This window comes from Equus quagga, chromosome 5 (genome assembly GCF_021613505.1).
Source record: "Equus quagga isolate Etosha38 chromosome 5, UCLA_HA_Equagga_1.0, whole genome shotgun sequence".
NCBI classification, from domain to species: Eukaryota; Metazoa; Chordata; class Mammalia; order Perissodactyla; family Equidae; genus Equus; species Equus quagga.
In genome coordinates this window covers 12,490,225-12,512,048 of record NC_060271.1, presented here as the reverse complement: position 1 = coordinate 12,512,048, position 21,824 = coordinate 12,490,225, and the positions used below count along the sequence as shown (strand labels likewise).

At 39.4% G+C, this 21,824-nt stretch overlaps 1 protein-coding gene across 3 annotated transcripts in view; it reads right to left on the bottom strand.

The window, feature by feature from the left end:
* PIK3R3 (phosphoinositide-3-kinase regulatory subunit 3) overlaps positions 1-21,824 on the bottom strand; it is a 104,588-nt gene that overhangs the window by 6,741 nt on the left and 76,023 nt on the right. For all 3 annotated transcript variants that reach the window (XM_046662041.1, XM_046662039.1, XM_046662040.1), the window contains exons 6-9: positions 15,646-15,788; positions 12,533-12,709; positions 4,435-4,509; positions 3,826-3,996 (exon numbers count right to left, since the gene is read on the bottom strand). In XM_046662041.1, the coding sequence (XP_046517997.1) occupies positions 3,826-3,996; positions 4,435-4,509; positions 12,533-12,709; positions 15,646-15,788 (566 nt within the window). The remainder of the gene's footprint in view (positions 1-3,825; positions 3,997-4,434; positions 4,510-12,532; positions 12,710-15,645; positions 15,789-21,824) is intronic.

Here is a 21,824-nt window from a genome sequence, read left to right as displayed (position 1 = left end):
TTCACCAGTGAAGTCAGCTGGGCCTGGGCTTTTCTTTGTGGGCAGTTTTTTAAATTAATAATTCAATTTCTTTACTTCTTATAGTTCTATTCAGATTTTCTATTTCCTCTTAAGTCAGTTTTGGTAGTTTGTGTACTTCCAGGAATTTGTCCATTTCATCTAGGTTTAAATACAATTGTTTACAGCATTCCTTCATTATCTTTTCCTATTTCTGTAAGGACTACAAGTAATGTCCCCTCTTTCATCCTGATTTTAGTAATTTGTGTCTTCTCTCTCTCTTTGTGTGTGTGTGTGTGTGTGTGTGTGAGTTTAGCTAGAGGTTGTTATTTTGTTAATTCTGACTTTTGGTTTCACTGATTTTCTCAATTGTTTTCTATTCTCTATTTCATTTACTTCCATTCTAATCTCTATTATTCCCTCCCTTCTGCCTGCTGGGATTTATTTTGCTCTTCTTTTTTTAGTTTCTTAAGGTGGAAGAAGGTTATTAATTTGAGAGCTTCTTTTTTGATATAAATGTTTATAGTTATAAATTTCCCTCTTAGCACTGCTTTAGCTGCGTTCTGTAAGTTTTGAGCTGTTGTGTTTCTGTTTTCACTCATCTCAGGGTGTTTTCTAACTTCTCTTTTCTTTCCTTGATGATTGATTATTTAAGAGTGTGTTGTTTACTGTCCACATTTGTGAATTTCAAAATTTCCTTCTGTTTTTTGATTTCTAATTTCTTTCTATTGTGGTTAGAAAATATATCTTGTATGATTTCAACACTTTCAAATTTATTGAAATTGTGGCCTAACCTGTGGTCTATCCTGGATAATGGTTTGTGTGCACTTGAGAAGAATGTGTTCTGTGTTACTAGATGGAGTGTTCTAGAGATGACTGTTAGGTCTAGTTATTTTACAGTGTTGTTCAAGTCTTCCATTTCCTTGATGACCTGTCTCATTAGTCTATCCCTAATCAAATTTCTTTTTTTCTTTTTTTCCAGTCCAACTAGTTTTATTCTTTTATTTTTTTTTATTTTTTATTTTTTATTGAGTTATTGATAGGTTACAATCTTGTGAAATTTCAATTGTACATTAATGTTTGTCAGTCATGTTGTAGGTGCACCACTTCACCCTTTGTGCCCACCCCCCACCCCACCTTTCCCCTGGTGTCCACTAAACTGTTCTTGGTCCATAGTTTTAAATTTCTCATATGAGTGGAGTCATACACAGATTATCTTTCTCTTGCTGGCTTATTTCACTTAACATAATTCTCTCAAGGTCCATCCATGTTATTGCAAATGGAATGATTTTGTTCTGTTTTATGGCTGAGTAGTATTCCATTGTATATATGTACCACATCTTCTTTATCCATTCGTCTGTTGATGGGCACTTAGGTTGCTTCCACGTCTTGGCTATTGTAAACAGTGCTGCAATAAACATTGGGGTGCACAGGACTTTTGGGATTGCTGACTTCAGGCTCTTTGGATAAATACCCAGTAGTGGGATGGCTGGATCGTATGGTAGTTCTATTTTTAGTTTTTTGAGGAATCTCCATACTGTTTTCCATAGTGGCTGCACCAGTTTGCATTCCCACCAGCAGTGTATGAGGGGTCCTTTTTCTCCGCAACCTCTCCAACATTTGTTGCTATTAGTTTTAGATATTTTTGTCATTCTAACGGGTGTAAGGTGATATCTTAGTGTAGTTTTGATTTGCATTTCCCTGATGATCAGCGATGATGAGCATCTTTTCATGTGCCTACTGGCCATCATTATATCTTCTTTGGAGAAATGTCTGTTCATGTCTCCAGCCCATTTTTTGATCCCTAATCAAATTTCTTAATCCTCAGTGGCAACAACAATAAGGATCACAAGTGCTTACTATCTGACTCCCTAACCTAGTGGACAACAGACATTGCTGGCTGCAGGTCTTTAGCCTGAGAAGGCTGTAGAGTTAAGCAATTTCTTCTTAGGCTTCTTTATGATGTCATTAACAGAAATTAAAACGGAAAAACAAATGAGTTTCATAACTTGACTTCCTACTACATGATCATTTTAATTTTGCGACGAGAGTCTCCTAAAAAACTGAACTTATTCATACCCCTAATTTAGCAAATGTCCTAAGTATACTGAGACATCACTGTAGGCAGGCTTCCTGTGGCCAGAGAGGGTGGGAAACAAGTGGAAGTCTTTTGCTTCCAACCATCCTCAATATGAACTCTAATAAGATATATGACTGCAGTTGGTTTTCACAGGGAAAGGAAATCCATACTGCTGTGAACTTGAGTCTGGTCAAATCTGTGGCTAAAAGAAGGAGAAAAAGAATACAGCTCCCCAAGATATTCAGGCTGTTCCTTGGTCTTCCAGGGAGTAGCTGAGCAGCACCTTCCACCAGTCAAGTCCTTAACCCACAGGCTGCCACCAAATGACTTAAGTGAGGGTGAGGGACCAGTGCACTGGGTTTATTGCCTTCCTTCTTTTTACTGTTTTTAAAAGAACTCAAATCCTGCAAAAACCATCCTCTCCTGCCATTTCCACTCAGATAACTTAGGCAGCCCAGGTCAGAGAGACATGAAACGTTTCAAGTCGCTGTATCTTCAGACAACAGTAATCCAATGCACTTTTCAACTCCTCTCCCATTTTCTGCCCATAGACATCCCTTTGTTCATACTTTCAAAGTCCAGCTCAAATGCCACCTCTTCCATAAAACCTCCTAACCCTCTCTTTCTCCACTCAAATTAACAGTGCTTCATGTGCACATGATACCTATTGATACCTATTTATCTTGGATATTTAACTGTGAAATTAAGAAAGCATGGTGCAATAGAAGAATGTGGGCTTTGAAACCAAGTAAATTTGGATTCAAACTCTGACCCATGGCAGAGGTAGACCACTAAGGAGAAGAAAGTAGTGAACTCTCTGTTAATATGAGTGTCTTTTGTCTATCCTCACCACCTTGCTCTTTGAAGGCAAAATCATTTTGTCATCTTTGCTTCCCTTCTGCCATGTCCATCAGCAGTGTCACTATCATAATAAAATTAGTAGGTAACATTTATTTATTATGTGCCAGCAATGATCAAAGCACATTCCATTACATATATTAACTCATTTAATACTTACAAAAACCCTCAAGTAGATATTATTATTATCCTTATTTTACAGATAAGGAAACTGGGCAAAGAAAGGTTAAGTAAATTATACTAGGTCACACCTCTGGTAAGTAGTAGAGTCAGGATTTGAATACAATGTATTTGATATCAAAGCTTGCTCTCATAACCGTCATTCTATACCTCCATTCTAAGTATGGTCTTTGTCAATGAAGAAATTTGCCTTTTTAAGGAATATACACAACATTTAGGCAAAATCTGACTGAGGCATGGTTAGCTGTCCCAAGAATTTCACTTTCCATTTTTCTCATACTTACCCCAAAAGAAGACTATTTAAGTACAAAATTCAGATAGAGTTTTTCTTCTGAAGTAAAAACAGTTCTATTTAATCAAGCCTTCCTTAATCTGACAATGAAGACCACGGCAGGCATGCAGGAGACTACTAAAGAATTAAGTGATCTTTTCAATTACCAATCTCATACTACTTTTCACAGATACCTGAAATCCAACAGTTACACTGCAGGGCCTAACCTGTTTACCGTTTAAATTAAAATCCCAGAAATAATTTCAGATATCGTTTATCCTAAAGCAACTAACTGGTTTCTTTGTACAAATATGAATGGTCTAAGCCATGGGTTCTCATTATTGTACTTCAACTAATTTGATCTGAATTTTATGAGGGGTTGATTGTCTACTAGTCAATGCAGAAGTTTTCAAAGGTCACGCCCCCAGAGAAAACTCACACCACAGAGCAAGCATAGCATCCTTCCTTGCTGCTCTCACGGATTAAGAATGCGCCATCAGGCTTCCCACAAAGCAAGTCCTCTGCTTGTACTCGATTGATATCCTCAACAAACCAGGTTTTCTCATCATAATGGGGCAGGCTTTCATCTTCCTCATTGATAAAATAGGTCCTAAAAATTAAATGTTAAAATATTATTCTAACAATCAAGTTACTTATATCTAATAGCAAATTCATGAGTAAAACTCTTTTTTAACTCTTCAACCACAAAATGACAAAGTGAAATTGCAATTAGTTGGATTTTTTTTTAACAACTTGATTACTTGCTATGGTGCAGAAAGCACAGAATTCACATGTCTCATCCAATAAGCTGACACATGAATGTCTGAATGGGCAATGCTTATGCACCCAGATTTGATGTGGTTTGGCAGGCCTCTGAACTCAAGACCCTGTAGGGTACTCTTCAGGCAATTCAATTCAAAAGAGGTGCAAAGTTCTTGATTCCATGTCCTCAAGTGACAATGAGAACCAACATTTAGCATGTATAAAAAAGGCCCATGTCTTATATTGGGAACAAAGCCATCTGACAGAAAAGGTACAGAGAGCTTACTCATCAGCATCCTCATTCTTGATTCCCAGCCAGGCATTTAGGCGCTTCTGTCTCACTCCTTTGTGATTGAGCCATCTGCCAGAGGGAAGACACCAGTGTCAGTATGTGTGCACATTCTGCCTGGACAAAGTAGATACATCCAAGCCAACCAAACTTCCAGAGTCCAGGAACCTTTTATTTTCCCCAGTCCCACTAAGCATGGTCAGAGATTTCCCTAGTTTCTCCATTACTTTTCCTTCAACTTTTTGCAAAAACACAGAAACAGAGAGAGCTACCTAAAATTAAACACTTCTCTCACTTTTCATTTCCCCATTACAAGCATACATATATTTGTGCTCAAACACAGTTGAGACATTTGTTTCTGATATCCCTAGTTAGGTGAGCAGTGTCACATCGGTAATCTCCACTAAGCCAGAGGACTCAATTCCTGTGTGGCCTACTATACTGAGTTTAAAATTCTAAAACAGAATTTCAAGGTCTATTTTTGCACCTAAGCAAGCCACAAGAAATTCAAGGTGGCAATCTGAGTAATTAAAACGAATTTTCTTCATCGCCAGGTAAATCACAGTATTTTAAAATATGCCAACATTTTATACGTAAAATTATATAAACCATTACATTTAGTTCCATTGAGATGGCTGATAGTCTAAAACTTGAGTAGAATATAAAAACTCTTTCATTCATCACCACCCCCCAACCGGGCTCCTCATCAATCAGGTCTCATCATAAACATCATCTCTTCAGGGAGGAATAGCCTAATTGTCCCAAGTAAGGCATCCCCTAGTCACTTTCTAGATTTTACCTTATTTTATCATCTTCATAGCACTTGCCTGAAATTCTTTCTTTTATATTTTCACTTGTTTATGTTTGTCTCCCCCACTAAAATTTAAGCTGCTTTAAAGGAAGGGCTCTGTCCTGTTCATGCTATTCCCAATGCTGAAAAGAGAGCCAGCACATGGCAGATATTCAATAAACAGCCAGTAAATATTTGCTGCTGGGCTGCTTTTAACAAAATCTTCAGGGTCAATTCCAAGGTCATCTTCTACCTTTCTCTGACCCCAAGTACACTTGATATCTTGACATCACACCTAATTTTAAAGTTCTTTTAGACAAATTTCATAGCCTTTCTCAGTTAAGACATGTCCTTCAGTTAACCTGGATTTCATTTTTTACACTTAGTGAAGCAGGAAAACAACTAACACATGATCTTGATGGAATTTACTTAGTAGCAAATCCCCTCCCACAGCATCACTTCTCTTCGCAAAATATCCAGATACCCTCCCCTAAACATTCTTATCATCCAAAGTTTTCTATCCTTAAAAAAGTGATCTTTTCTTTAGTAAAGACGCAAGTACACTCACTAAAGGGCTTGAAATGAACAAACTACACCACATTTTCTCCTGAGTCCCCATTTTCTTTTAACCACCAACCTCTTAAACTGAGCTTCTCTTTCTGCCACAAGAAATGTTAGGATACCCAGCAATATCCGGGAGAAAGAAAAGAAGGTTTTTCACTCACCCTCCATCTATTATGGTCTCTCCCTTCTGACACAAGCAACTTTTCAAATCTCCCGCAAGTCCATTTCAAATACTACTATATAGTTCTGAGTCCTTAAACATCTCTTAACAACACCAGGAACTGACCAGCTTTTAAAAATTATTTTGAAAATGCTTGAATAACTTTAGCAAGTACGTTAATTCATATTTAACTTATTGATTAATGCCTAGATCACAAGTAAAGGCAGGTACATTCTAGAGGAAAAACCTGAGGCAAAGCAACAAAGGACCCAACATCCAGTTCTCATTCTGTTACTAATTGTGAGATCTTGACCAGGCTCTCCTTACGTATTCTCTTCTAAAAAACAGGAAAAATGCTACTCCCATAGCTTACATTGAAGCTATCTTAAGAAAAACAAGAGAGAAAAAATAACTGGTATCAGCATATCCTTACTCAGTTGCCGCCCGAGCACGTAAGAAAAAATATATGTGTTTATGATGCCCTTTCTAAAGGTCTAATGAGCCTTTCAACCCAACTACCACCCTCTAAGAGGAAAGGACCTTGTGTTTCAGTCCAGAAAAGAGGGGACTGGGCAGTCCCTGAAAGAAGGGGCTAAGAGAAACTACTTTGAAGCTAAAGCAGCAGTCCTGAAGGAGAATTATGCTTCCCCAGAGCCTGGCTAAAGTATCAGATGGAGTGACAGAAAAGGGTGCCTCATGCAGAAGGCTGCCTGGATGGAGGACAAGAAGATGCAGGCTGTTGGTGGCCAAGAAGGAGGTTACTGTGAAGAGTACTTCTGAATTTTCTGCAATAGCGGTATTTAATCAGATGGCAGGACACAATGATTAGGGGCAGAGGAAGCACCCAATGATGGCAGTGATGAGGGACAAGGGACTCTGCTCCCTTAGTTACCTGGCACCACCTCAGGGTGACATTCTTAAATGATCTGTATGTGTACCTGTATGTGTAGGAGGTGGGAAGAGACCCAATCATAACTGAGATAAAATACTTCTCATATAATGAGGCAGGTAGGAAGTTGGAATAAATTATTTTATTTTATTTTTTGTGAGGAAGAGTGCTGCTGAGCTAACATCTTGTCAATCTTCCTCTATTTTATATGGGATGCCACCACAGCATGGCTTGACGAGTGGTGCTAGGTCCACACCCAGGATCCAAACCTGCAAACCCTGGGCCACTGAAACAGAGCGCACGAACTTGACCACTGTGCCACTGGGCCAGCCCTGGAATAAATTAATTTTAATTTAAAGTAGGAGGGAAATACAACTTGTCTTTTACCAAGTTTTATGAACAGAACTTCACACTTGCTAAAGAAGAGTAAAATGAGATAATATACAAGGCATTTTGAAAAGATAAATCACTTTTAAAATTTTAAAGATCTAAGAGATAAATGAAGGACTGATTCACTACTTTAAAAAACCCAGAAAGGGGCTGGCGCAGTGACATAGTGGTTAAGTTCGTGTGCTCTGCTTTGGTGGCCCAGGGTTCACAGGTTCAGATCCCAGGCAGAGACCTACACGCTGCTCATCAAGCCATGCTGTGGCGGCATCCCACATAGAAAACAGAAGAAGATGGGCACAAGTGTTAGCTCAGGGACAATCTTCCTCAAGCAAAAAAAGAAAAAGAGTTTTCAGAAAAGGGGGCTGGCAACAAATGTTAGCTCAGGGCCAATCTTCCTCACCAAAGACGACAACAACAACAACAACAGAATAACCCAGACCATTGCTGGTGGAAACATAAAATAGTGCAGTCACTTTGGAAAAGTCTGGCAGTTCCTCACTTAAACATAGTTACAATATGACCCAGCAATTCCACTCCTCAGCATACACCCAGGAGAAGTGAAAACATATGTACATACAAAAACGTACACAAATGTTCACAGTAGCACTATTCATAATAGCCAAGAGACGGAAACAACCCAAATGTCCATCAATTGAAGAATAGTTAAACAAAATGCAGTATATTCATACAATGAAATATTATTTGGCCATAAAAATGAATGAAGTACTGATACATGCTACACATGGATGAACCTTGAAAACATTATGCTGAGTCAAAGAAGCCACTCCCAAAAGACTACATATTATGTAATTCCGTTTATATGAAATGTCCAGAATCGGCAAACCAATAGAGATGGAAAATAGCTTAGTGGTTGCTTAGGGCTGGAGGGAATAGTATGACAGGGTATGATAGGTAAAGCATACATCATTTCGTTTTGAGGTGAAAAAAATGTTCTAAAATTGACTATTGTGATGATTGCACATATCTGTGAATATACTGAAACACTGAATCATACACTTCAAATGGGTGAATTGTATGAGATGTGAGCCATATCTCAATAAAGTTGCTTAAAAAAAATCAGAACCCACCACCTTCCACAGAACTCCTTTAGCTGCAAACTCCTCTAGTACATATTACTCAAAACTCATCATTAATGTACCTATATTGTTACGGCAAGTTATTCTTTATTTTGAATTTATGAATTTAGGTTTATGAATACCAAGAAAAGTAAATGGTGATTATGAAAACTAACTCCTGATGAAAAAACATTGTAAAAGAACAACCAAATTCCTGTTTTGAAAAGAAATTTTAAAGGATTTTATATTTAAGAAATTTTTTATTCTATATTTAAGAAATGAAATTCTGTATTTCAGCATTCAAGAATATTCTACACATAGTAAAGTTGCAGGGTACAAAATCAACAGACAGGGCCGGCCCCATGGCCGAGTGGTTAAGTTCGCGCGCTCTGCTGCGGTGGCCCAGGGTTTTGCCGGTTCGGATCCTGGGCGCAGACATGGCACCGCTCGTTAGGCCATGCTGAGGCGGCATCCACATGCCACAGCTAGAAGGACCCGCAACTAAGATATACAACTATGTACGGGGGCAGGTTGGGAAGATAAAGCAGAAAAAAAAAAGAAGAAGATTGGCAACAGTTGTTCGCTCAGGTGCCAATCTTTAAAAAAAAATCAGCAGACAAAAATCAGTTGCATTTCTATACACTAACAATGAACTAACAGAAAGAGAAATCAAGAATACAATCCCACTTATACTTGCAACAAAAAGAATAAAATACCTAGAAATAAATTTAACCAAGGAGATGAAAGATCTGTATACTGAAAACTATAAGACATTGTTGAAAGAAATCAAAGACCATGCAAAAAAATGGAAAGATATTTCATGTTCATGGATTGGAAGAATTAACATAGTTAAAATGTCCATATTACCTAAAGCAGTCTAGAGATTCAATGCAATCCCTATCAAAATCCCAATGACCTCTTTCATGGAAACAGAACAAAGAATCCTAAAATTTATATGGGACAACAAAAGATCCTGAATAGCCAAAGCGATTCTGAGAAAAAAGAACAAAGTTGGAGGGATCACACTCCCTGATTTCAAAGTCTACTTACAAAGCTATAGTAATCAAAACAGCATTATATTGGCAGAGAAACACACACACAGACCAAGGGAACAGAATTGAGCCCAGAAATAAACCCACGCATCTATGGATAGCTAATTTTCAACAAAGAAGCCAAGAACATACAATGAAGAAAAGAAACTCTCTTTAACAAATAGTCTTGGGAAAACTGGACAGCCACATGCAAAAAGAAAAGTAGACCACTATCTTACACCATACACAAAAAACTAACTCAAAATGGATTAAAGGCTTGAACGTAAGACCTGAAACCACAAAAAGAAAACATAAGCAGCACGCTCTTTCACATTGGTCTTAGCAGTATCTCTGGATACGTCTCCTCAGGCAAGGGAAACAAAAGGAAAAATAAACAATGGGACTGCATCAAACTAAAAAGCTTCTGCACAGCAAAGGAGACCGTCAACAAAACGAAGAGACAACCCACCAACTGGGAGAAAATATTTGCAAATCATACATCCGATAGGGGGTTAATTTCCAAAATACAGGAAGAACTCATATAACTCAACAACAACAAAAAACAACCCAGTTAAAAAATAGGCAGAGTATCTGAACAGACACTTTTCCAAAGAAGATAGACAAATGGCCAAAAGGCACATGAGAAGAGGTTCAACATCACTGATTATTAGGGAAATGAAAATCAAAACCACAATGTGGTATTACCTCATGCCCATGAGAATGACTATTCTTAAAAAGGCAAAAAATAACAAGTGTTGAAGAGGACGTGGAGAAGAGGAAACCTTCATACACTGCTGGTAGGAATGTAAAATGGTGCAGCCACTAAGGAAAACAGTATGGAGATTTCTCAAAAAATTAAATAAAGAACTACCATATGATCTAGCTATTCCAATTCTGGGTATTTATCCAAAGAACACAAAAACACTAATTTGAAAAGATAGATGCACCCTATGCTCATTGCAGAATTATTTACAACAGCCAGGACCTGGAAACAACCTAAGTGCCCACTGACAGATGAATGGATAAAGAAGATGTGGAATGTGTGTGTGTACACACACACACACACACACACACACACACACACAATGGAATACTACTCAGCCATGAAAAAGGATGAAATCTTGCCATTTTTGACAATATGGATGGACTTTGAGGGTATTATGCTAAGCAAAATAAGTCAGACAAACAAAGACAAATACCATATGATTTCACTCATATGTGAAAGATCAAACAAACAAACACATAGATACAGAGAACAGATTGGTAGTTACCAGAGGGGAATGGGGTGGGAGGAGGGCAAAAGAGGAAAAGGGGGACATTTGTATGGTTACAGATGGATACTAGACTTTTGGTAGTGAACACAATGTAGTCTATACAGAAGTCAAACTATAATGATGTACACCTGAAATTTATATATTATAAACCAATGTTAACTCAATAAAAAAAATTATTCTAGAAACAGTACATTGGGATCTCAGCAGAGAATCTCATAAAATCCTTGTGGGCTATGCAGTGGGAAATCAGGGAAATGTCCACACCCACAGGGTGTGACAGGGATAAATTAATGATAATCTCTCGTTGGGTACTGTAGAATTCCAACCTATTCCAACTTCAAAACAAGATCAAAGAAAGATCATACTCAGTATCATGCAGTACACATTTCACAACCGGTCTCTTTCAGGACTGACTATGCAATTTCAGCATTGGAACAGACAGAATTCACAAGCCTAGTACTGTCTCTGTTAGAAACATCAAAGCAGGGACTATGCGACACTGGACTATCCTTCCTGAAGCAATCCTTCCAAAAGAGGTAATGGTTGTGTCGCCCTCAACTTCCTAGCTATCTTTACTAGCAGGTCATGGTTTATTATCCATCATGTTATCTAAACTCTCTTATACTTAGCTTACATAACTCATTAAAGGAACTTTCAAGGTCTAGTTTGCCACACTTATTCATGACCCATGGGATGGTATATTTCTTGCTATCTCATTGCTTTCCAGGGCAAAGAAGAGCTTCCCCTCATTCCTCTGATCCATGGCATAGCCTTCTGGGGCCTTCTTTCAGCTTCATTATGTGATCAGCACCATTTAAGCACTCCAAGAACAGACAACACTGATTTGAGACAAGGGCAACTTCTTGCTTGTTCCCAAAGCTCTTCTGTGTGGTATGTGTACTTGCTTGACTTTTTTTTGGTCACAATAGCAAACCAAAATGATCTCTAGAGAGGAGTGTTACTAAAAGCTACTCAGCATAGTATAATTGTGATTGTTTGCCCCGAAGACAATCACCTTAAATTTTCCTCTACTGAAACTCAACAGTCACCAGTTCCAACTTCTAAGCTTATATTTCATCCCCTTTCCCTTTCTCACATAAAGAAGCCCTGAAGGCTATGGAAAATCCAGTCAGAGGTCTTTACCCTGTCTTCTCCTGCCAGGAGTTTGAACTGAGTTGTGTTACATACATGAAAGTCAGCCATAAAGATATGTCCTAACAGTATATTCATTACCTAGAACTAAACCTAATATATTTTCCTTTCTCATGGACTCTCTCCTTCTATGAAGCAGCCATTTGTCCTTCTAAAAATCTAACCCACACACCTTGTTCTCATAATGAACCTTTCAATCTCTATTTGGATAATATCCCTGTATCTTGCTAAATCATATCGTTTTCCACAATATTGAAGAGCTGGGTTTCACCCCTCAGGTGAAATTAGCTTTCATGTCTGCTATTGACAGATTTCTAGTATTTGAATACAGAATTTCATTTCTTAAATACAGAACACCTTCCACAGATTGTTCTGTATCCCTATTTGTAGGCCCCTACTATTAGTGTCTTTGCCTGTGCCCATGAGGGGTAATTTCTATTTCTGTGGTTCTACTATGTAACCAAAGATTCTGGTTTATGTGTTTTAGGCAAACATTAATCTGTACTTCTTAAGCTATATCACTTTGCTTGTGCCACAGCAAACCTCTGAGACTTCCAAGGCATGTGTATGGATTAAAGTCCTACATTCTGATTTGCCCCATACAGTGACTTTAGGTAAACTGTGGTACCCCAATTATTAATAGGACTGCTTTCCTAAATTCTTACAATCTCAGTGGCCAGTTCTTAATTAAAAATCTCTTCGACCTCTAACATCTCCAGCAGTAATCTGGTGCTGGTGTTTCCCTCCCATATAGGCCCAGACTACTCACACAAGGTGCTGATCTCGGATCTTGCGCAGCTGGATCAGGTCAGGTTTGATACTGTTCATTTTTTTATCTATTTCCCGGTTGTCCAAAGCTTGTTTCTTCAAATCCTGCTCTAGACGCATTTTACTATCATGAATCTCACCCAGACGTGATTTCAATTTGTCATAATTCATCATAATTCTGTGAAAATATTTGACATATTAAGGCTAAAATGGGAACCAAGCAGAAGCATTCTATACTGTGAGCACAGCCCCAATCTCTTAAGTGTGGTAGACATCTGTTGTTTCTGCATGGCCCATATCCATTCTCATGCTTCTGGGAGCAACACCCTGACGTTCCCTGTAGGTAAGTGTTCCCTGCCCCTATCTCAGACTCAAGGGTGAACATCCACATTACCCAGCCCGGCCAATAGCAGCATTCCATTCCATCCTATCCCTATCCTCAGGCCACAGTGACTGGTTTAGGAACAGGAATATTACCCAAACGGACCCAGTGAAAGTCAATTCTAAGACTTTTGCTAGAATTATTGTAAACAGAGATTCTCTTTCCACTGGGATTGCCAAATTATGAATATGTGATTCTAAGACACCCAGAAGCTATACTGCCTCCTCACAAGGAAAGCCTACCTGAGGATGAAGCCAACACAAAGAAAAACTGAGCCAAAAGACAGGGTATGAGAGAGAATCCTGATGATCTTGTTTGGGCCCTGGATCCAGCCATGACTGAATGAGTAAAGCTATATGTATGATATATAAGAGGGACACAATAAATCAGTTAAGAGCAATAGCTTAGCAGTCAGCCTGCCTAAGTTTGAATCTCTGCCCTGCCACTTACTGTGTGGCTATGGGCAAGTTATTTAACTTCTCTGTGCCTTCATTTCCTCATCTGTTTAAAACGGGAACCTACAATAGTACCTACTTCACTGGGTTACCATGTGAATTAAAGGTCGTAACAGGTAAAAGGTCTAAACTGTACCTGGTACATCTTGGTAGGCACTTGGTAGATGATGGCTATAAGCTTTTCCAGCACACAAAGTTTTGCTGTGCTCTGAACGCTTAAGGCAAAAATGGTCCACATTACTCATTTGTCACTCAATAATATGTGGTTTTATATCACTATTAAAACTTCAGGGGGCCGGCCCCATGGCTGAGTGGTTAAATTCGCGCAATCCGCTTTGGCGGCCCAGGGTTTCGCTGGTTCGGATCCTGGGCACGGACATGGCACTGCCCATCAGGGCACAGTGAGGCAGCGTCCCACATGCCACAACTAGAAGGACCCACGACTAAAATATACAACTATGTACTGGGGGGGATTTGGGGAGAAAAAGCAGGAAAAAAAAAAGATTGGAAACAGTTGTTAGCTCAGGTGCCAATCTTTAAAACAAAAAAAACAACTTCATCATGCTGCTTCACCTCCCCTTGCAACTGAACAAGTTCTTTTCTATTTCTTCATTATTAATAATAATTGCCTTTCTTTTTAAAGATTGGCACCTGAGCTAACAACTGTTGCCAGTCTATTTTTTTCCTTCTTCTTCTCCCCAAATCCCCCCCAGTAGATAGTTGTATACTTTTAGTTGTGGGTCCTTCTAGTTGTGGCATGTGGGACGCCGCCTCAACATGGCCTGACAAGCAGTGCCATGTCCGCACCCAGGATCCGAACCAGCAAAACCCTGGGCTGCCGAAGCAGAGTGCTGAACTTAACCACTTGGCCACGGGGCCGGCCCCGCCATTTATTGATACTATATGCCAAGATACATACACACATGCACAGACATACACCATTCTATACCATGAATATGTATGTATGTTCACGTGTATGTGTGTGTATCACTTAATTCTCAGAGCATTTCAACAAGATACTATCCACAGTTTAAGAACGAGGACACAGGCCAAGAGAGTTAAGTAACTGACCCAAGGTCACACAGCTAGTGAACGGTCAATCCAGAAGTCAAGCCCATAGTTTTAACTGTCAAGCTATACTGCCTCACAGCACTCAACTCTTTTTATGTACACAGAAGTTCACTAATACTTTAGTGCTAATATGAGAAGTAATTTTGCTTTTCCCTTGCATATGATTCTTTTTTATTGATTTACTTTTTCACTCCTCAACCCATTGTCATCTGGCTCAGTCTACCAATACTCCACTAAATTTGCCATCATAAAGGCTTCCAATATCCACTAGTTGCCAGATCCCATACTTCCCTCATGCTGCTCACTCTCTCACTGTAATCTCATTCTTAGCATCTACCATGACCTACACACTTAGGCCTCCCAAATCCTTTCTGTACCCTGAGTTCCAAATCTAAATAACCAGCTGCCTGCCTCTCAGACAACTCCATTTGGGTTCTCACAGGAACCTCAAACTCATTGGTTCCAACTCCAAACTCATCTCATGTACTTCCTATGTTGGTAAATAACAGCATCCCTTAGTCACTTATATAGAAATCTAGGAATAATCTTTGACTTCTCCCATACCTACTACATCTGGTCAGGCATCAAGTCCTCAGCATTTCTATTAACTCCCCCTCCTTTCCTGCCCTTGCTCTACTTCAGGTCACTACCATCTTTTAACCTGATGACCACAAAGACCGCAGTCACCTGCAATAGTCAGGTTGGTCTTCCTGCCCATGGTCTTGTTCTGCCTCCAATTTATTCTTAGACTGCTGCTGTTGATTTTCAGTTCAACAAATATTCAGTGAGTACTACTCTGTACTCTCAGGCACCATAATAGGGGCTGGAGCTATGAGGGACGATAAGCCACCATCATTACTCTCAACAAGCTTGCAGTTTAGTGGGTATGACATTCGGTAAATGTTACAAAAGGGATCAGGACCAGATACTATAGAGGTAGGAACAAAAATCCCCTAAAGATTTTCTAGAAAGAGTCATGTCTTAAGCTGAGTCCTAAAGGGTGAGCAAGAGTTAACAATTTAGGAGGATGGAGACAGAAGATAGAAGAGAGGAGATGCAGTTTTGTGCTGTCAGTGGGAACAGCAAGTAGTTCCATAAGGCAGGACTGTGAAGTCTGAGTGGATAAAAGCAGACACGACAGAGATTACTGGGGAAGAAAAGAAGTCTTGTCTCACTGATGCAGTTGGAAGTATTACGTAGATTTACCGTTCAATTTCCTTTTCATTCCCCTCTCTGCGAAATCGCTCAATATATTCTTTGCTATGTTGTTCTTGTGTGTGACACTGCTCTTCAAATATTTTAATTGTTTCATTAAAAGCTTCAATTGCAGTCCTCTTCATCTGTATTTCCTGTAGGAGAGAAAAAGCAAAGACATATACTTCATTACTTTATTTGTTTTTTTTGTCACCTTGGTCTTAAAACAAATCTTATAATTCTAGTTACAATTCCATATAGGGCCAAAGTAAGAGGGCTAAAACAGGACCCTTTATTTGACTCCTACCCTTATTACTTATATAAAAAATACATCATCCAAACCCTAAAATAAGAATAACTATTACCTGGAATATAGCTGCGAATCACAGAAAGGCCTCTGAGTTGCTAAGAGAGATTAACCCCTAAAGGCACTAAAGGAGTGAAAGGATGGAGGGGAGGAGTCCATGCACCAACGTGCAAAGCCTTATTCCCCGAAGAGCCCTCTAGAGTCTATTTATGCTTACTTTCATTTCTAAAGCCTGTAGTTTTCCAAACAGATTCATCAGTAGATTAATCTGATTAGAAGCAGAAGATGAAAATGGAAAGAACAGCTGCTAAAATCATATGTAGAATAAGAAGAAAAAGTAAAACTCCACAAAACAAAAGCCCAGTGGGCTAAAGCATTCAGTACTGGGGTAAGGAGTTCTACACATCTTGATGAGCTTTGAGGGTATCTGTGGACTTTAGCATCTGAATCACGATTTCCCCAAAATCTTCAAAGAGGATTAAACTTTGTTCAATTTATTTTGGAAAGTCAAGAAATATGTATAAAGGTTGAGAAAGACTGCTATCCAGACTGCTTACAATTTTAAAAGTTTTGGTGCTTACAGGATAATTCCTCAATTTCAACAAATGATTATTGAGAATCCACCACACAGACAGTACCATATGGTGATAAAGAAATTCATAAAACATGGAGCCTGCCCTCCAGGATTCAGAATACACAGGTAAAATAGATTTCTGAACTCTAATAAGATTTGGTTTCATGTCATGGTAGAGGCAATCAGCTGGGATGAATTAGTTATTTACTGCTTTACAGAGGCTTCATAGAAGAGGCGACATTTAAGCTAAGTCTTAAAGAATTGGGGTACGGAAAGAAAATGCAACACTGCACATAGATGGCATGGCAAGGCGTATACACGAAATAATAGGGGATGTTCATGGATCAGCAGTTGCTCAGTAGAGCTGGAACATACGGAGATTTGCAGATGAGGGAGGTTAGAATTTTATGACGCTCCCTATAGTTGAAGTTATTATCATACATATCTCAAATAGTACTGTGAATGGACTGAAATGCCTGTATCTAAATATCTAACTACAAATTCTACAACTCTCAGATCATAGTGGAGGGTCTTGGCTCCCTTGCAAGGTTAGAAATTACCTATAAAGCTCTGGTCCTGTAAGTTTCAAAGAAAACACCAATAATTTACACTTTACTAACACTGGTAAATGTCTTGTTAGGTAGGCAGCAAAGGGAAAAGTATTTGATATTATTGCCAAAGCAGCAGCCCTTCCACAAACAATGCCACTATACACCACCACCAAAATTATACACCAACCTGTATCCAAACTCCTTCTCTCCCTTCTCCCTTTGTCTACATGTACCCTGGGTCCCACCTCCTCTTCCTTTCTCAGGCACTTCATTCATTCCATTACATTAGCCAGCCCCTCTTCCATCATAAACTCTCTCAGTCTAACAGCTCCTTCTCATCAGCATACAAACAAGTTCTAATAACACCACTCTGAAAAAAATCCCTTAACCCTAAATTCTCTTCTAGTCACAGTTAAGCTTCTTGAAAGAGTTGTTTATATGGGCTGTCTCTCTTTGCTCACCTCTCACTGACACCCCTACTCATTCTATTCTGGCTGCTGTACTCACCATTCCACAGAGACTGCTCTTTCCAAGTCACCAATGATCTCATTGCCAAATTCCTGTCTTTTATCCCAATCCATCACTAAATCCTATCACTTCTCCTCCTAATTATATGTAGTCTAGATGACAAATATCCCCACATGCAGTCTATTCTCACCCCATGCCAACTCTGACAGGATACACCATCTCTTCCCATTCTCTGGGAAGAATTCAGTTCCACCAAAGCAATCTAGATTTTATCTAAGATTTCACAGAAAAACCAGAGGAGGTCTATAACATGTATAAACACTATAACACTTTAAAACAGAGATGCCCATTCTTTACTCACCCTTTAACACTTAGCATCCCAGCACCTCTCAGGTACTGCTAATCTCTGGGTCCCTCCCGCTCTTCCCCTGCCTCCCAAAGCCTTTTAAGCCTCCATGGCTCTTCTCTGCTCAGCCCCATCTCAAGTCTTGCTCTCAATTCTCACATAGAGAAATTTAGTCCTCTTCCAGCTTCGACCTAGTGGTTTTTTGGTTGCGTCTATCTACCCGCATACCCAGCTCCCCAACCTGGGATTCCAAGCCCAGAACCCAGTCTCATATCAGCTGCTCAGATTCTGCTGTTAAATCTCCAATATTACTGAGGATATGGGCAGCATGTGGAGCGTTCTCTGCTTTCTCCCGCCCTGACAAGAAAGCAGAAATGCAGCTCTACAGAAGCCAAAGCCACATGCAATAGTGGCTGTTTATTCTAACCTCTGTTTATAGGATGGTTAGCCCTCCCCTAGACTCCAGTTCATAGCATGAGTCTGACTCCAGGCGCCTGCCAAGGATGGAGTGTTTTCGGTTCATTACCTTGCATAAATTCATTCAACAAATAACTGAACACCAGGAGGGATCCACAATGCCACCAGGCCTGCGGCGGGGATGGAGAGAGCGGTGGTTCTGCTGCTGCATGGTAGCGCGCTGCTTAGTGAGCTTGCAGCAGGCGTCCTGGGGGTCCGGGAAGACCTCGGCCCCAACGAAGGGGTCTTCTCCTAACGGACCCGGGATGCCCCCTCCACGTCCTGGGCTCACCCTCCCCCAGGTCAGTCTCAGACCCTTCACCGCAGGCCGACCACAACCCTGACCTCACTGCAGGCCTCCGGCCATGCCGACTCCTCTGCTTGTGTAAGGAGGCCTGGGTGTGGTAGCTGGTGAGAAGGGGGCTGGGGTCTGATCTAAAAGCTTCTTTGGCAGAACGAGCAGCTTGTGTGCGGTCACAGAGCCACAGCTGCAAGATCTCATTTGCAGGCCATTAGGCCCTGGGAGCCACCAACTCTCAGCTCTTTGGGGGCATTTTGCAGAGATGTCATCTCTCCGATGCCACCTTTCCCAAAGGATTACATGTCATCCCCCCGAAAAAAGATTGTCAAAATAAAGGCACAGTCTCATTCTAAATAATAATAATTGGTCACTAACTATATGCCAGGCATTATTTGAAACATTTCGGATACACCAGCTTAGATAAAGATTTCTGCCCTCCTGGAACTTACAGTTTAGGGGGCTACAAGAACACTAAATAACAGACACAATAAATTCATAAATTATACAATTTCTTAGAAGGGAAGAAGTATTATGGAAAAAAGAAAAGTAGAGTGAGAAAGGAAACTGCAATGCGAGTTACAATTTTAAACAAAGTTGTCAGGCAGGCCGCACTGAGATGACAGCTTGAAGGAGGTAAGAGGGTTAAGCCAGGTGACTATCTGGGAGGAAAGTGTTTTAGGCCAGGAAATAGCCAGTGCAAACACTCGGAAGGTAGGAAGCAGATCCAGTATATTCAAGGAACAGCAAGGAGGCTAGTGTGGTGGGAGCACAGAGAGGAAGAGAGTTGTAAGAAAGGAGGTCAGAGAGGAAGAGGGGCATAGATCATACTGGGCATTGTAGAAAGGACTCTGGCTTTTACTCTGTGTAAAATGTAGAATCAGAGATAGGTCTTAAACAAAGCAGTGCTGTGATATTACCCATGTTTTACAAGTATCACTTAGCTGCTATGCTGAGAATTGATCAGGGGGAAGGGAACAGACATAAGGGCAAGAAGACCAGTTAGGAGGTTTCTGTGGTATATCAAGGCAAGAAATGATAATAGCTTAGGTCAAGGTATTGGCAATGGATGTGGTGAGAAGGCATTGAATTCCGGGTATATTCTAAAAGTAAAGTCAACAGGAATTACTGATGGATTGGATGCAAGGTGTAAAAGCAAGAGTCTAGGATAACTTCAGGGCTTTTGGCCTGAGCAAGAAGAAGGATGTGTTTGCTCTGACCTGGGATAGGGAAAGCAAAGAGTAGAACAGCCTTGAGGTGGAATATCAGAGTTCAATTTTGGAAATGTTAAGTTTGAGATATCTACTAAACATCCAAGTGAAGCTGCTGAATAGGCAGTTGGATATATGAGTCTAGAGTTAAGAGTAGTTAGAAGAACCAAAGATATAACTTTGGGAATTACTGGCATATAGGTGGTATGTAAAGCCATAAGTCTGTTTGAGATTACCAGAGAGTGAATGAGTAAGTAGAAAAGAGAAGAGGACCAAGATTAAAGAGGAAAAATCAACAAAGATGACAGACAGAACTACCAGGGAGATCAAACTCACAGTCATCTCTGCTTATTTTCAGATCTGGAAATTCCATTTAAGATTATTATTATGGGTTCCTGTTCCATCTCTGATCTATAGAAATATTCATATTCTTCTTACATATAGCCATGTGCTTTTAATGTTCATTATTTTTTAGTGTGAGTTATAACATAACAAGTGCATAAAACAGATGCACAGCTTAACAAATTATTACAAAATGAACATCCTCCACCAGCACCCCAGAAATTCCCTGTGTATCCTTTCTGGATCACAACTCCCTGCCTCCCCCAACTCTACCTCTCCCACCTTGGTGATAAACCCTACCCTGTCCTTTATGACGATCATTTCCTTGTTATTCTTTATGGCTTTATCAGTTTACATTCTCATCCAAAATAAAAAAGTTAACATTTGCCTGGTTTTGTACCTTATATAAATAAGACTCACATGTATTCTTTTGCATCTTTTACTCAATAATCTTTGTGAGATTAAACACAGTGTTGTAAATGCCCTTTAAATAAATATAAACACACAAATATAGTAATCCATCATTGCTTTGTCTGATGCAGAAGAAAGGGATTAAAGTACACCATTTTGAATAATGAACATTGTGTTTAACAAATATTGTCAGAGTACTTCAAACTTTTGAAGAAGAGGGCCTCATCTCTCCCTCTGTGTTTCTAGAGTCAAGCATAGTATCACACCTAGAGGAGGTATTCGATAAATGTTTTTGAATGGTTATACTGACCTTTATTTTTTACCTGATCCTCTGTTTCTCTCTCACACACTTACTCAAATTTAGCTGGGGTTGTCATTATCTCCATCTTGCAGATGGGAACTTGAAGCACAGACAGGCTCTCAAGGGATACAACCAGTTTTTAACATAACCAGGATTAGAAAATAAATCTCCTAGAGGCCAGCCCCATGGCTTAGTGGTTAAGTTCACACACTCCACTTCTGCAGCCAGGGTTCAGTTCCCAGGCACAGACCTACATCACTCATCAGCAGCCATGCTGTGGCGGTGACCCACATACAAAATAGAGGAAGACTGGCACAGATGTTAGCTCAGGGCAAATCTCCCTCAGCAAAAAATAAATTCATTAAAAAAATAATAATAATTTTTTTAAAGAAAATAAATCTCCTAAATTCCAATTCAGTTTATTCTATATATTTTTAAGAAGGTAATAAATGTGCACAGAAAAAGACAAATCAAATAATATAAAAGAATATTCAGCAAAGAGTAAGTTTCCTTAATTATCTTTATTTTATCCTTAATTATCTCACTGCCTTAATTATCCTCCCCAGAGAATACACCTAGTTTCTGACCATAGATATTCTGAGCACATATAAATATATATCACCCTCCACACTCTTTTTCTTTTTTTAACCATAAATGACAGCATACCATGTACAATTTTCTGTACCTTGCTTTCTTTTATGTAATAAATCTTGAAATCACTCAAAATCAGTAAATATAAACCTCACTCATTCTTTTTGATGGTTATAGCATAACTTTATTTCATTTTGTTTTAAAAAGAAGAAATGCCATTTTTGTTATATAAAATAATATATGCATATTATTTCTATTATTATTTCCTTCTTTCTATTTTAATTGTATTTTTACCAAATCCCTCTAATTCTACCATTCAAAACATCCCAGTATAT